We start from the raw sequence: 16,985 nt of genomic DNA on the forward strand, positions 1-16,985 counted from the left end.
AATTTTGCAAATTTGTTTCCAGCATCAATAAAGGAGTATCATTTCTTCCTTTGATTTATAACGCATTTATCCATTTCTAATAAAGAGCCACTTTCCCATTCCTGAAGTAGACTCCGCTAGTTATGAAGTATCACCCTTTTAGTGCAGCAGTGGGTATACGCCAGGGTCTCTGCAAGCCTCACAGCTGGCAGGGAAGAGTGAGACTTGGGTCAGTGCCACCTTAGCAGGTGCTGGGTCAAAACTTTCAGAGTCTGGCCAAGGAGTTTATTTCTTGAATAATAAGTGAAACAGTAAAAGTTTGGGAGAAAGGTTTCCTTGTAACAATTATCACACCAAAGCTTCAGGGATGGCTTCAAACCCCCTCGCAAAATACACCTCTATAGCAAAGCACCTGTGACCTTTGTAATCAAATGAGTTCTATTGACTGATAAACAGTGCTCAGGGTCAGGGGTTAAAGAGGAAGCATTTGTAATGAGCATAAGGAGAGAGTATATTGATACAAAGTGCATGGCCCTCTTTCATAAGGATGGATTCTGTTCACTGGGCGGTAAAGCTCAGATCAGGGCCTAAACAATGCTCAGGATTGTGGGGGATTCCGGTAAAGGCAGCCTCCATAGAACAGTGAAAAGATGACCAGGTTGTTAGATGACATTCACTCCCTCTTTCCGGGTGGACAGGCAGCCTTTCCTTCCCTTGAAGAAAATAAGCCTCCATGTTTAACAATTCTGGTTCCTCTTTCCTCAACACTTTCTCTAAGCTATGCCTCCTACAAATATGATTGCTAATTTTTTCATTTGATATCTTTACCCTGGTAGTGACCTGTTTTATATTCACCAAATTTTAATAACTTTATACTGAAAAAAATATAGTGTTGAAAATTAAAAGTCATATAAGTTTAGCAGAAGAATAAGAGATAAGGAGGAAGATAGGATCCATGAACCTAAATGTAGGCCAATCAAAGATGCTCAAAATGAGATACAGAAAGAAACAGCAGTGTTTAAGAAAAATAACAAAGCAGAAGCATACAGGGCATAGTCAAAAGATCAGCATGTGTGTAACTGAAGCCTCAGAGGTAGAGAAAAAGAAGGTGAATGAAATTTTTGAAAGTGTTTTAAGATATATTACCTAAGAATTTTCTAAAAATATTAACTTATATTCATCCATATATTCATGACACTCAACACATTTTTCATACAAAGAAAGAAAACCAAATGTAGGCATACTATTGTTTAAAAGCAAAGAAAGCAGTATAAAAGGATCCGGGGGGGGGGGGGAAGACACTTTGCTTAAAGGGAATGATCGTAATCCCTGGCAAACTCTTCAGCTGATATCAGGAAAGCTAGAAGGTACAGAACGGCATCGTTAAAGTGTTGGAGGAAAATAGGTGAAACTGAGGTATTTCAGTGTTTCTATATCTTAAAAGGTACAGACAAAATAATGACATTTTCAGACCAAACTTTAAAAATGGAAAAATCCTATAGACTTCTTTTGTCACATTTCCCGTTTGTCAGGCTGAAGATGACCTTCCATTAACTTTTAGTTTCTGCTGTCTCAGTTAACACATCAGCTATAATTCTGCCCGTGGATCCACTGAAAGCAATGTCTTGTCTCTTTCTGCTTCCAGGATTTTATCTTTGATTTCTTTTGTTTTATTGTTATGGAATTAGGTATGTATTTCCCTACTTGAATTCCCTTGTGTTTTTTGAGCTAGGAATCGATGTCTTTAATTCCAGAAAATTCTTAGCCATCACCTCTTGAGATATCATCTTGGGTAGATATAGCCATTGCTTTGCTGAGATTCTCATGAGACCCCATCCTCATGTTATTTCCTCATGCCACTGTTTATATTTTATGAGCCATTTTTAATTTCACTAATTTCTTTCATAAAAAACAAAAGTCTCTTATTATTGATATTCTTTAAAGGTTGTTTTTTTTTTCTCCTCTGCAGTCTTTTCTAAAATTTAGGTCATTTTATTTTATTTTTTCTCTGTAAGGCCTAGAGTATGACTATTCCCCACATTTGAGATCCCTTTTCAAACTCCTGTTCTCTGGGCACAGCTTCAAAATCATCCAGGGGTTTCTATGAACGTGCTAAGTCTAACTGCCATGTGGGCTCTGTCTGTTGGTACCTGGTGTCTGTTCTTGGTGAGCCATTTCTGTTTTCCACGTGTCGCTGGTTCTAACACGAGGAGCTGCAGTTCTTCACCAGCCTCACTATATTTGGCTGTGCGCAGTTGGATGCAGACGCCTTCACATGAGTTGTTTCTTTCCATTATCTCGGGTCAGAACCAGGGAATGGCATGAACTCGAAGTGAAGTGCTCTGCAAGATGCAGGCAACTTCAGCAAGCTCTCTGACGGCAAACTAGGACCAGGCTCCTTCCAGTTCACCGTCATCTTGGGGTCATAACTCTTTGAGTACCAGGATTTACAGTGAAGGTCCTTTTGTCTCATCTATTTATTAACTTGTATAATGGAACTCAGTATCATCCATAATTAAGAATATGCGAATGAGATGAACCGTTAGCTTTCACCAATTATTAAATTTCACTCTGTAGACTGAAATGGCATGCATGGGGCCTGCATGTGTCTGCAAAGGTCTTCTGCACGTATGTTATGGCTGTTAGTTTGGTGTTTTGGGAGGACTCCTAACAGTAGTGTCTCTGGCTCTTTTCCTGTTTTGAGACCCCTTTGATCTCGTTTCCTGTGACTCGGCAGCAGTCCGCAACCGTTGCCTTGCTAAGGGAAGATGTTCCTGATATCCCTTTAAAATTATCTCCTGGTATTTATCTTTGTTTTCTCTCTGTGTATGTATGCTACCCCAGCACAGTACTGTGTGTGCTATTGTCATTATTGTTTGGATATGTGATTCTGTTCAGGCAGTTTCCAGTTTCTAACGTACTGACTCTGTTTTCTGACTTAAATCCCCTGGTGATGATCAGCTCCTCCCAAATATATTTGCCTCTATCTTTTTAGAACCAGAAACTAGATCATGCTGTAGCTAAAGATGAGGCAGGTGTTTATGATTCTGAAGCACACGGTCCTCCTGGCTAGGCTGTAAGCCCAAAAAGTATTTGTGGAGAAGAAAATCCTTAGATAACCTTCCATAACAATTCATATTTTGCGTGGTTTATATTTCTTAAAATGACCAAAAAAGATAGTTTAATTTCCTGTAACTTCAACGAAGGGCTATAATTAAGTTTTCTGATCATGTCTGACTCTGGATTGATGGACTTGGGGAGAGTAAAATATATGATGGTTGTTCTATATTCCCTAACCTCATCTTGATTTTTTTTTTAAAGGCCAGATCTATCATTCTAGAGTTAGTCTTTTACATGTGTGCATGCCTGTGCAGGTCAGAGGTCAGTGTCAGCTGGCTTCCTCGATCCACCTTATTTTTTGAGACAAGGTCTCACCTTTGGCTCGATTGGCTGATCAGAGAACCCTCAGGAATTCATCTGTCCCCTCTTGTCCAGCTGTGGGCTTCTGGACATATGCTCGGCTTTTGTGGGGGTGGATTCTGAGGACTTGAACTCAGACCTTCATGCTTGCCTGGAAAGTACTTTATCAAGTACTTCCCACCCTAGAATAAATCTTCGTGTGTTTCTACCTTGTTCATTCCTAGGTGAAATGGTGTTTGTGCGTCTCTATGGAGCTGCCATAGATGTGAATATAAGACTGGACAAGAATTCCTTGATCATGGAGAAAACGTACATATCTCTGGCCAATCAGCGGACGATAACCATTCATAACCGCTCTAATATCATTGCCCATTTCCAGTGGAAGATATTTGCTACACAGGAAGAGGAAGACAAAGAAAAACATAGGTTTGTATCTGAAACCACCTCTATGTGGCAATGCAGGGGTACAATGGGGTAAATCCAGTTAATCTGGGGGGGGAGGGGCGGGAAGCACAGTTTATGGCAAATTCTTACTCACCACAAATAATATCCAACCTTGAGAAACTGGCTCCAGTGTGGTGCTCTTTGGGAGCCTTGTAGCATCAAGTGTTGCAGATGCTCAGTCAAACTTAACCTGGTTATAGTGTAGCAATAATTAAAGACTTAATTAGTTTTTAAAAATATGTCATTCTTTACTGTTTTCTTAAGCACTAATGTGCATGTATATATTACTTTTCGAAGCCCTGGCCAAAGTTATCAGCTCTTACAGTGAGTCCCCCAAATAATCCATTTTGGACTGGCATCAATGTTACTCCCCCCCCTTATAAAAAGATATTTTCAGAAAATAGAAAGAAGGAAGGAAAAGAAGGGTTTAGATGTAATGATTTTTATATTTTGGCTTTCACAACACTGCCCAATCTTTCTGAACCATGTAATTTAATAACGATTTCTTAATGGAATCTTTAGTAGTCTATTTTAGAGAAAATGATCATTCAAATAGCAGCAGATTAGAAAAATGTAAAACCAGCCGGCTTTTAGCTCCTGCCTCATGGTCGCATCCTGGACATTTCTTTTGATTGACCCCATCTTTGCCTGTCTGAAGCTGCGCTCACTTTATCTCCTTAGATCTGTCTGAATTAACACCGCTGCTGCTTTCATTACAATTTACTTCAGTCTCTGCCTCTCCATTGCCATGAAGGATTAGCCCTGGAAGGCTTCAAGGCTTTGTTTAAAACCACGTTAGGGTAGAATAAAAGTGAAAGTCTTAGACCCCTGGAGAGCTGGCAGAAGCCCCCCAGTGCCCTGTCCCTAATTGAATCAGAAGGATCCAGGACAATGAGGGGACACAGTGGGCAGAAGCTCCAGGTGATGAGCTTTAACCACAGGATCGCCCGTGAAAGAAAAGCCTTTCCTGCCTACAAACCTCACCGGACCTCATGGCCTAGGAATGCCGATGATGGGTTTTTTTCTTTATTAATATTGCGTAACTATGAAAGATCACAATGAAACCCACTCGTGTACAGTTAATAATTGCTAATACGAGTGGGAAATTCTTAGAAGGAAATTCTGCAGCAACGATGTCTGCTGAGCTGCAGCTGGAAAGGCCAAGCAGGTTTAAAACTGGAGCCAGAGTGGAGCCAGGGGAAGCGGCAAAGGGAGTAACAACAGCATTGCTGCAACCGCCCTCCTGGGGGAGCCATTTGGAGAGAAGGAGAAAATGCAGCTTTAAGTCCAACCGTTTCTCCATAGGGCAGGGGCTGTGGGGACTGGTACCAGGCCAGTGTCCAAAGAACATCTAGAAGCTAAATTTTAACAGTTAAAGTTTTTTTTTTTTTGCTATAAATTGATGGAAAAAAGGAAGGGAGAGAGGGAGGGAGGGAGGGAGGGAGGGAGGGAGGGAGGGAGGAAGGAAGGAAATGGTAGGTATGGAAGGTGCCAGACCATCCAGAATAGAACTTTAGACACAAGTTCTGTCTCCACCTCATTTCCCCTGACACTCATACCCTTAGTTTTTTTTTAATATTGTTTTTTTACCTGTTTTATTTGTTTGTTTGGCTTCTTGGGTTCTTTGTTGTCTTGTTTTGAGACAAGACTGACCTCAACTATCACTAAGTAGTCAGGGATGACCTAGCATTGCTAATCCTCCTGCCTCTTGTCTCCTCATAGCAGAGTTTACAGGTATATGCTATCTTGCCTGGTTTTATCAAGTACTGGGATTCAACTCAGGGCTTTGTGTGTGCAAAGTCAGCACGCTAACAACTGAGCTATGTCTCTGGCCTGGCTGTGTGTGTGTTCAAGAATGTGTACATGCACATACAGAAGACAGAGGGTGATGTTATCATCTTTCCCAGTCACTCTATAGAGGTATATCTTATTTTTTTGAAATGGGGTCGTTCACCAACCTGGAGCCCTTGGACTTAGCTGGACTGGCCAGCAGTCCCCAGGGATTCTCCTACTTATACATCTCCAGTGCTGGGATTAGCAGCAAGCATCCTGTGCCCAGCTTTCTACATGGGTCCTGGGGAAATGAGCTCCAGACTTCATGTTTGCATGACAAGTGCTTTATCAGCTGAGCCATCGCCCCAGCCCCAGTCCCACTGTTCACCGTGTGTCTATTGTATAAAATAAGTTTTCTTATGATATCTCCATTTCAGATGTGTGTCTAGTGAACTTTGATTATGTTGATTATATTCATGCCCAGGTTTTCCTGTTCTCCCTCTCTTACATCCTCGTAGTCTCCATTTTAGTTTTCATATCCTTTTATGTTTCCTTGGTCTAGCCTCCACATATGAGAGACAATATGCAGCACCTGTGTGTGGGGGGCTGATGAGTTTCACTTAGCACGACGCCCTCCAGTTCCAGCTGTGTTCCTGCAAATGTTTTAATTGCATCCTTCTTTTGTGGCTGAAGGGGCTCTGCTGTGCAGTAATACCACATTTTCTCTATCCACATCGTTTCTCTACACCACCTGTAGGTGTATGGCCAGAAAAATCAGTTAGCTCTCCATGGTGGCATCTGCACATCACAGTTATCACAGCCCTGTGCACAGGTTTTAAACAACAAACTTAACAGTGGCTTTTGATCTCTGAATAGGATTGTTTTCACTTTCTCTTGGGGTGACATATATCAAGGTACCTTGTGGTTCCCTCAAATAGATTGATTTTTCTAAGTAAAAAGTCTACTGAATGCGACCCTGCCTTCTCTCCCTCTTCCAAGCATGCCACCTTATGCCTGATCTTTACCTCGACCAACAGTGGCCCTTCTCCCTTTTCCCTTTTCTGTTCCTCAATGCGTTCCCAAGCATGCCTCAACTTTCATATGATTATTTTCACCTGGGGCCCCTGTCTCCGAAATAACTGCCAGCTGCTCTTTCTAGAACAAGGCAGGTGCTCCTTACTCAACAGTGAGTGTGATGGTGGTACTTGTGCAAAAGGTCGTGGTCTCCTCTTTCATTGCACATCTTCAGGTTGTACCCAAGGCCATATATGAGCAGTACACAGAACAGAGGTCTTCCCAGTCCCCCCAAAACAGTAGCAAGGTCATGAACCAGCAAGAGAATGCCTCTCGTGTTCTCCAGCAAGGCCCATGCTCATGTCCCTGACCCAATCCTTTGTATATGTGAATCTCTTGCTCCCGATGAGGCCAACAACAGCTTCTTGCTTATCTTCCTTTCCTCCACCAGCATCTCTAGTTTAAACTGCAGAGAGAAGCGTCAACCTTGGTCCTGAGCTTAGCATAGAGGGAACGTGTCTTTAATTAGAGACGTATTTCCAGGGATTAAAACTTCCCTTTTCAGCATCCCAGGGACCTAAAATAGAAGGTTATTGTTACTCCACAAAATGAGACTCCACTGTCTTCTCTCAGCTGTCTGTTTGCAAAGTGGCTTCCATCTCATCCTGAGCCGTTCACCTGCAAGTACTGAAACTTGCTCAAAGTTCCCTATAAAATGCCAACCCTTCTAACAAATGGCTCCAACTCCTGTTCCATTCATCATGGTATCTCGCCCACAGAATCTTGGAGAGCCAAGATTTGGTTGTCTCTTTTCCCAGTGGAGGACTTTCAGCCTCTCCCTCTTCCATCCTGGGAAGGATGACCTTCCTCTCTGCCTGTCTTACAGTGTTAGAACCCTTGGGCATGTGTCTGGTCTGAGAAATATGGGGCTACTGACAGGCTCCAGGTTCTGGCCATGAAGATGCCCCTCCTCTAGGAAGAAGTTCTGAGCTTTAAAATTGTTCTTCTCTTTAAAGACCAACAAACAGAACACCTTTAGAGTCTGAAATTAAGGATCCTTTGAATAAATCACCTTTTTGATCTATTTTTTGATGTTTCTCTGGAGCCAGAAAGGACATTAATCTCTTCAGAAAGGACCGCATCCTTCCTTTCTTGCTCAGCTGTGTCTGGGCAAGTGCGCTCTGCAAGATTCTCCCAGCCGCATTCTCCTCACGTTCCCCATTTTCAGAGACTCAGTGTGGGCTTTTATGGATTTTTGCTCCTAGAGTCTCCAGGAGGGTCAAAGTCATTGTTTCAAGAGCAGGTGGCTCTAATTCTACACTTGCTCAAGACCTCACAGTAACCTCAACGGACAACCCCACACTGTGGTTAGCAGGGATTTATTTCACGGCATTCAGGTGCACGAAATGACACATCTCTCTAGTTAATTCAACCTTAATTGATGTTTGAGCCTGCCACCTGGGTTACTGTAATGAATTTAATTTCAGTTATGTTTAGGGGCTCCTTCCTGGTTTCATTAAAAAAAAAAAACCACTCTGAAGACAGAAATGGCACCTGATAAACAGGACAGGAGACTCTAGCCGTGCATTCGTCACACCAGCACAGAGTCCCCCGTTATCTAGGGTCACACAGTCCATTCGGAGGTGATGGCCCCATTGTCTCCACTTACTCTTTCGTGTTATAGGCAGCTTTGGAAGTGTTTCTCCCAGCTCTGAAGGCCAGGAAACTTTAGTCGCTTCAGCATCCAGTTACCAACTCTATTTGTTACTTGTCTCATTGGGACAAAATACCCGACAACATGAGAGGGAGGCCCTTTCTGGTGCTGTGTATGTATCTCACCCTTTGTTCTTCCTGCTACAAAATGTCTTGCTGCAACCCATGCCTCTTCTGGTGGTGGAACCCTGGACTGGGTTTGCATCCTAGGCTCCTGTGAAAAATTCTATAGTGCTCCGATCTGAGACCTGATCCACACTGATTTTTTTGTTTTGTTTTGTTAGACATAATTGGTACTTTATTGGCATATAAAACATGGCAAGTGACTTTTAGGACTGTCTTCTATTGTGGATACACAGCCAGATGTGAGTGTCCAATCCTCTGCCTCAGTATTTTTCCCCTTTACGATGCCATTGAAATTGGCCCTGGTCGCTTTTTCTGGCTTCCACTTTCGGGATAGTACTTAGGCAATCTTGTGAGACATGTGATAACTTCTTGTTTATTATAGTTTAGGTCTTGAAGGTCCGCCTAAGGCCCATGTGTTGAAGCATCCCAGTGGTCACATCTCGATGAAGACCACACTGAATTTTTAACTCAACTTGTTTTCTAATTTAAAAGAAACATGTTGTTAAAGTATAAATGTTTTTTTTAATTACATCTGTGATTATGATAAAAATCAGTTCTAATCATATGACCCAGAGAAAACCTAAGGAATATTTTAGTATCTGTAAATGTATTCCTTTGCAAAACGAGTATGGTTTTTTCCCCCTTGCTTGCTTTTTTTTAAATCAAAAAATTTGGGGGTTTCTCTCTCCAGAATATTTTGTAACGAGTCTACTACCATCTATAACTCTAGTTCCAAGGGATCTGAAGCTCCTACATGGAGTTTACAAACCACTTTTCTTCTTGGTCCTTCAAAGAAGGTCAATCTAGCTGGGTCTTTGTTTCTGTGATTGTTGTAGAATTTACTGCTGCAAGTGGAGTCTCTCGCTTGAAATGGTATTAGTTGCTTTCTATAGCTGTAATAAAACACTACAAACAAGGCAACTTATTAAAAAGTTCGGCTTGGCTTACAGTTCATGATGGTGGAGTGAAGGCATCGGGGCGGGAACAGCTGAGAGCTCTCATCTCGAACTGCGAGCAGGAGGCAGAGCGCACACTAGGAATACCTGTGTCTTTTGAGTCTTCTGAAACCTCAAAGTCTGCCCTCAGTGACACCTCCTCCAACAGGGCCACACTTCCTAGTCCTTCCCAAACAGTTTCACCAACCAGAGACCAAGTATTCAAATATGGGAGCCTATGGGAGCCATTCTCATCCAAACAACCACACAAACGATGTGCAATTTGTAAGTCTCTCAGATAGCTGTCAACTAGCAAAATAAAAAAGAACTGGATTCCTTGCTTTCCGAGCTGATATGGCCAGTGGCATAGGAGGACTGGTTACCTTGGATACTGCTCCCCACCTAGCAGTACAAGGGAAATGCAGGCTGCTTTCTTCCTTGGATCCAGAACACACCGGATCCATTTCTTTGATTTCCTTGTGTGATATAGACAAAGGGCTCAGAACACTGAAGTTATTTCAAAGAACCACTTGACAAAATGGAGCCTCTGGTTTGTATGAGGTCATCTAGGAAGTCAGAGCTGAGGCAGGAACTCAGTGACCTCACACCCCCACTCAGCACTCCCTTGCTAAGGATGTGCTGTCACCTGGGTCACAGCATCACAGTGCTGGGAACAGGAGCAAGTGTCCCAAGGGGAGAGTGCGGGCCAGTCTGCAGGGTCATCTGGAAAGGAGAGGGCTGCGAGAAGAGGCTTGGAAGAGGCTGTTCTCTCACTGACCGCGGTAGACAGTGAGAACTGGAAGTGAGTGAAGGAGGCATCTCTGGGTGTGGCTCAAGCATCTTAAAAGCTTGGCATCTTAGGAAGGCGGATGCCTGACATAGGCAGATGGTACTGATGGAGCACCTGCTCTGTGCCGGGATCTGAACCGAGGCCCGAATCACCTTTAAGCCCCATCTCTTAGGTTACAAACTCTGCTCCCATCACCTCTAGTTTTCTGGGAATGAGCACCAAGGCTTAGAGGAACTGGGAAGCTCCCAGAGTCTCAGAGCTAGGAAATAGATCTTAAAATCAGTATCTAAACCCAGCCCTTACCAGCCCCACATTCTATTCCCTACACAACAAACAGCTAGGAAAGAAAGCAAGACAAGCTTAACAGGAACAAAGTCATCCTCGTCATATGAGAGCAGAGCAGATGTTAAATAATTTAAAAATAAGCATGGAAAACACAATTACCTAAAAGGAAATATTTGTTCAGATACATGCTGGCTCAGAAGTAAACAGAAGGGCCTTGGGTGGGAAAGAAATCCCAGAGGACTTCTGGAAGGAGGTGACAAGGGATCATCAGACTCAGCCTCTGAGGAGGCAACACAAAGTCACCCACTTACGTATTGTAGACTCAGGGCAAGGAGGGACCACCCCAGGAGGTGTAAGGAGAGTCCCAGGAGAGGAGACTGGAAGCGAGTTCCTACCCACAGCTCTTCATGGGAGTCCCACGGTGACCTTTCTATTTCCTCATTTTCTTTAGGGTCTGTGACGATCTGACCAAGGAGGAAAAGCAGGAAACCGACATGTTTTTGGAAGAGTGCCTCTTGGATCCTTCACTCCGAGAACGCCTCTCTATTCTCTCCCGCACCTTTGAGAACCAGAGGAAGCTGGTGCAAGGAGACAGCATGCTGTTTCTGGATAACATTTTCACCATTGAGCCCCTGGTGAGCACCAAACAGAACCCGTTTATCTAGTGAGCACAAGCAGGGGTGCAGGGCTGCTTCTGGGCCTGGTGCGGAAGTCCTGGGACTGATGTGCCCGACATTAGAGACACTGCGTGGAGGCCGGTGACAAGGACGCTGGCAGGTCACGCTTTCTGTCCACCTGTCACGGTGGTCATCTTACCAATTGCCCAGGATGTGTACATATCACACACGTGTAGCATTTGTGTATATATCACCTTACAACAAACCCAAAATATATAATTAAAGCCCCATATAAAAATAAGGAAATGAGAGTACTTACATCTCATAGCTGACTTATGGCCAAGCAACTGGTGTCTGTGGTTGGAAACTTAGCCCAGATTAGTCTGACTATATAGCAGGATTTCTCAGCCTTAGCACCATCGATGTTGTAGATGTATAATTCTTTGTCCTGTGCCTCCTTTCTCCCAGCATTCAGCTTAGTTTTCCCCGCCTACCTCTTTTCCCTGCGCAGGCCCAAGACAGTTTCTTTATTAACCAATGATATTCATAGCATCGGCTGGGAGCATGGGGCGGGGGAGAAGACAGAGAGGGAGAGATGATGCAAAACCCATGACCACATGTTCCTTTTTCCGGTGTGAGCTTAAATAGCCTGTGGAGTGGTCCTGACCCTCCCTGGGGAGGGATCAGCATTTAGCAGGCTTTCCTGAAGGTGGAGTCCAGCTCAAGGCAACTCCCAGGGGGAGGGGGCCTGAGATGGAGCTTTCAGCTCCATTGGCACTCCATTGGCACCCCAAGAATGAATGCCAGGGGCTGGGGTGATGCCCCAAACTTAATATTACAAAACCCATTTAAATATTTGGCCTCCCAAAAGAGTCAGAGTTCGTGCTAGCAGTATGGCCCATGGTGGGGAAGCTGTTTCAAAACCGTGGCTTTTTTTTTTCTGCTACCGCTGAATCAGGAAAACCCCTCCTAAAGGAGCCATGGCGTTAAGCCATGCTTAACTTTGTTTTTTGTCTGTCTGTTTGTTTGTTTTGTGCCTCGAATTCCTTCCCAAACTCCCTCAGGTTTTAAGTGAATTTTAATTGGCCATGTTGGGGCTGTTTTGTTGCAAGGAGGCCGCTTGCTGGTTCCCAGCTGCTCAGCCCTGAAATAATCACACAGAAACCATATCACTTAAATCACTGCTTGGCCCATTAGCTCTAGCTTCTTATTGACTAACTCTTACATATCAACTCAACCCATCTCCATTAATCTGTGTATCACCACGTGGCTGTGGCTTACTGGATAACGTTCTGGCATCTGTCTCTGGCAGGGCTACATGGCTTCTCCTTCTTCCCAGCATTCAATTTAGATTTCCCTGCCTACCTCTATTCCCTGCACAGACCCAAGACAGTTTCTTTATTAACCAATGGTATTCACAGCACACAGAGAGGAAATCCCACAGCACAGAAGAGATCAGAACCAGACATTGGCAAAAAGCTATGGTTTAATTAAGTGAAGAGGGAGGGGAGTGTTCCCAGTGAGAGAGATCGTGGAAGCCATGGGGAAAGGAAACATTCCGTTTACAGCAGGATGGAAGACAGTGAGCAGAACAGTTTCTGCCTGGGTGAGAAGAGAGAAGGTGGCCTATCATGTTCAGCCTATAGCTCCCTGTCTCCCATTATGCTCTTCTGGAGGATCAAGCAAACTTGGGGAAAACTATGGGGAAAGAGACAGCGTTTGTCTACATGGCAGAGTTCAAACACCACTTCCCTGGGAGCAGATCCCTCCCACAGAACACCCATTGGAGCTGACATTCTGTAGGTCCCAGCTTTGCCAGTGCTGATGAAGATCTGAGGCCCATTACAGGAGAATGGTGTGCCCAACAGGGCTTGGAAAGTTTACCCTGATATCCATGTGCGGCTTGAATTAGAGGAGGGTGGATAGAGGGAGCGTTGGATGGTACAGGTCAGTCGATGGAAGGTGGTGGAGGACAAGGGGCATAATAAGCAGGTCTTCAGCCAAGATCGGGATGATTTCATGAGGATAATAGTGACCTGGAACAGTCCCGGGGAGGAGGTGATTAGAAAGGAAAGGAGGTGGCAGATATGAACCATAATCAAAAGGAAGACACAGCATGCTTTTTGATTAGTCACTGAGATTGAGACAGTATAAGGGTCGTAGATCTCACTGGAGTGACTGGAGGAGTTATGACATCTTTGATAGAAATTGGCAAATTAAATAGCTCTGGTCTGGGTCTTGGCTTTGCAAATAGTAAATGTGGCCTAAACTAGCCATCTGGTCTCCCTTGGCTGCAGGTTCATTATATACCAAGGAACTGTGAATATTGGGAATAGGTTAGTCTTATCTTTTTTGACTCATAAATTCTAAGTCTTTAATTTGAGTCACACTGTGAGCTCCTAAAACCAAGAAATGTTTAATCCTCATCCCTAGCACTTGTCTCAGTGCTAATAAATGGTTGGATGGATATATAGCAATCAGAAAATGTTAGTGAGTTTGGCTCTGAGCATGTCAACTTTGAGATTACTACAGATGTCCAGAGAGCTTCAGAAATATAGAACTAAAATTGGTGTTGGAAGAGATCCAGAGAATTCAGGACCAGAAGCAAGATTTGTGAGGCTACTGTAAAGGTCTTTATTGGAGACATGAAAACCAAAGGGGAATTCTAAGAGTAGAGGGATAAAGGGCAAGTTTAGAGCTACAGAAGCATCTCCCTGCACCCACCCAAAGGGGACCCAGGAAGAGAGTAAGTGCTGGGATCGGAGAGTATGAGAGCAAAGACACACACACACACACACACACACACACACACACACACACACACTGAGGGCTTCCTCTACACCCAGGGCAACTGATCCTGCACCACTGAACTTCTCTTCTGAATATTGCTAACTTGTCAGGTCTCTTGTATCAAATGGTCACTACTTACTTTCTGGCAGCTTAGCTGTGCATTGGTGATTAGCTTTTTTCTGTGGTATGATCCCAGTTAAATAGCTTCTTGCTCTGGGTTGATCTTGCAGCAGAAGCAGCAAAGATCAGTAGCAAGTAGTGTTACCAGCTGGTCTAATAACCAACCTTAGTCACAGTCTACCCAAATAAATAAAGCCAAAGGTCATCAGCGGGTAGAGACCACCTTGCCTTCTGATGGGCTTCCTCTGGCCATGGAGGAAGGGCAGCGTGTTCAAGTGAGGTAAATATAAGAGAGACAAAAGAAGCAATAACAAAAACTCCTAATACCTTAGGGGCTGAATAGAAATTTTTAAAAAATCATCTCATTTTATCAGGTCTACAGGGACATGGTTTCATTCTTCAAGCATATCAGTCAATACTAAAGTTTAGCCTAGTCCTGCATACAGGCTGTGTACCCTGCATACTGAGTATTTTCTGAGAACATTGTTCCAGTTTCAGAGGCTCTTTCCGCTTAAAGCAAAGAAATCCAGGATCAGGAAATCAATCCTGACCCCCCCCCCCCAGGTTGCCCAGAGATGGTGATGGGTTTGAATTTAAATCTCATTTCAATAATTGATATTATCAGATGAGGAGTTGTTTGGTTCAATCCTGTAGAAATAAAAGGCCCCACATTCTATTGTAGTGAGTTCTTACTGTGTTCCAGGACCGCCTCACCATTTGGCCCTTCAGGGGTTTGAATGAGAATGAATGCCCCCAAAAGCTCATATTTGGATACTTGGTTCCCAGTTGGTGGATTAGGAGGTATGGTCTTGTTGAAGGAGGTATGCCATTGTAGATTTTGAAGCTTTCAAAAGACTCCTCCCACTCCCAGTTAACCCCCTGCCTCCTGCTTCTGAATCAAGATGTGTGCTCTCAGCTGTTCCATCTGCCAGAGCTTTGCCACTGTCGTGGACTCTATCTAACCCTTTGAAACCATAAGCCCAATCAAACTCTTTCTTTTTTTTTTTAATTTTTTTTATTGCGAAAAGAAGAAAAAAAAAACAAGTTTCCACCTCCTCCCAGCCTCCCATTTCCCTTCCCCTCCTCCCACCCTTCTCCCCCTCCTCCCACCCTTCTCCCCCTCCTCCCACCCTTCTCCCCCTCCCCCCACTCCTCTCCCCCCCTCCCTCTCCAGTCCACAGAGCAGTCCGCAGTCCGGGTTCCCTGCCCTGTGGTAAGTCCTAGGTCCTCCCCCCTCCGTCCATATCTAGGAAGGTGAACATCCAAACTGGCTAGGCTCCCACAAAGCCAGCACATTAAGTAGGATCAAAACCCCCTGCCATTGTCCTTGGTGTCTCATCAGCCCTCATTGTTCGCCATGTTCAGAGAGTCCGGTTTTATCCCATGCTTTTTCGGTCACAGTCCAGCTGGCCTTGGTGAGCTCCCCGTAGATCAGCTCCACTGTCTCAGTGGGTGGATGCACGCCTCGTGGTCCCGAATTCTTTGCTCATGTTCTCCCTCCTTCTGCTCCTCCTTGGGACCTTGGGAGCTCAGTCCAGTGCTCCTGTGTGGGTCTCTGTCTCTATCTCTATCCATCACCAGATGAAGATTCTATGATGATATGCAAGATATTCGTCAGTATTGCTCTAGGATAGGGTCATTTCAGGTTCCCAATCCTCAGCTGCCCAAGGAACTAACTGGGAACCTCATCTTGGGCACTAGGGAGCCCTTCTAGGGTCAAGTCTCTTGCCCACCCTAAACTGGCTCCCTTAACTAAGAATTGTGGTTCGGTGCTCCCCTATCCACCTTTCCTTTATCCCAATTCTCCTGTTTCCCAGGTCCCCCCTCCTTCCCTTCTACCTTTTCTCTCCCCATCTCCCTTTACCCCCATCCCACCCCATCCCCAAGATCCCATTTTCTCCCCGGAAATTTGGTCTACTTCCCTTAGCCAAGAGGACAACTATATGTTTTTCCTTGGGTTCACCTTCTTACTTAGCTTCTTTAGGTTCACCTCTTGTAGACTCCGTGGTCCTTATTTATGGCTAGAAACCAATTATGAGTGAGTACATCCCATATTCATCTTTTTGGGTCTGGGACACCTCACTCAGGATAGTGTTTTCTATTTCCATCCATTTGCATGCAAAATTCGAGAAGTCATTGTCTTTCTTTGACAAGAAAGAGTTGCTTTAGTCATGGAGTTCTGTTACAACATCAGAACAGTAACCAAGACAGGTCTCATGTCTTGCAGACTTTCTTCTCATGCCCAGTCTTTGTGAAATGTGGCCATAAACCTGGCCATTGGGTCTGCTGCTTGAACTCTGAGGAGTTAGATTTGGGTATCCTGAGTCCTGGTGGCCACAGAAGCACAGAGCCCTAGGCCTGCTTCTATCTCCCATTTTCTCAGGATATGGACAGAGGGGAAGCTGGCCACTGCTCCACTGATGAAGAGCTGGGACTTCATTGTGGGACTTAGAATGTCCTTTGGTGGGAAAAAAGAGGGCACCAAGGACCCAGAATAACCCAGAGACATAACACCAAAAGGAATTTTTTAAAATGGTAGTTATTTATATTGATATTTTAAAGCCATTGGGATTACTGTGTCCTTATTAGGGCATATGAGAAACAGCTTTTTACTTCTAGTTTCTTACATATCAATTCTTCGGATAATATCTTGACATATTAATATTATATTATTAGCTGATTTTCTCCATTTATTGCTTATCGGGAAGGCATGGAGCCATGCAGGCCACCTGCTTCCGTTTGAGATTTTCCCCATCTTCAGAAATAACCTGAGTCTATTATGCATGTTTTGTGATTTCCAGAAAAGCAAAAGGAATTGACTGTTTCATAAATATAATATTCAGTTGTGCCAGGCAGACCACGTCTGGGCCCAGCTTTGATGGTCTCGTTCTGTTATTTCCTCTGCTTGAGTCTCCTGAGTCCCCCTGAAAGAGAGAAATCCAAAACTCAAAAACTCAATTTTGAACATTGAGCGGTGCG

At 44.1% G+C, this 16,985-nt stretch overlaps 1 protein-coding gene across 1 annotated transcript in view; it reads left to right on the plus strand.

Moving 5' to 3' along the window:
• Positions 1-16,985, plus strand: part of Hydin (HYDIN axonemal central pair apparatus protein) — a 291,897-nt gene that overhangs the window by 39,684 nt on the left and 235,228 nt on the right. The window contains exons 7-8 of the mRNA XM_041650001.1: positions 3,624-3,825; positions 10,931-11,114. Of these exons, the coding sequence (XP_041505935.1) occupies positions 3,624-3,825; positions 10,931-11,114 (386 nt within the window). The remainder of the gene's footprint in view (positions 1-3,623; positions 3,826-10,930; positions 11,115-16,985) is intronic.

This window comes from Microtus oregoni, unplaced genomic scaffold, assembly GCF_018167655.1.
Source record: "Microtus oregoni isolate MIOR12 unplaced genomic scaffold, Mior012 000004F_ref0000308, whole genome shotgun sequence".
In the NCBI taxonomy this organism is placed as follows: domain Eukaryota; kingdom Metazoa; phylum Chordata; class Mammalia; order Rodentia; family Cricetidae; genus Microtus; species Microtus oregoni.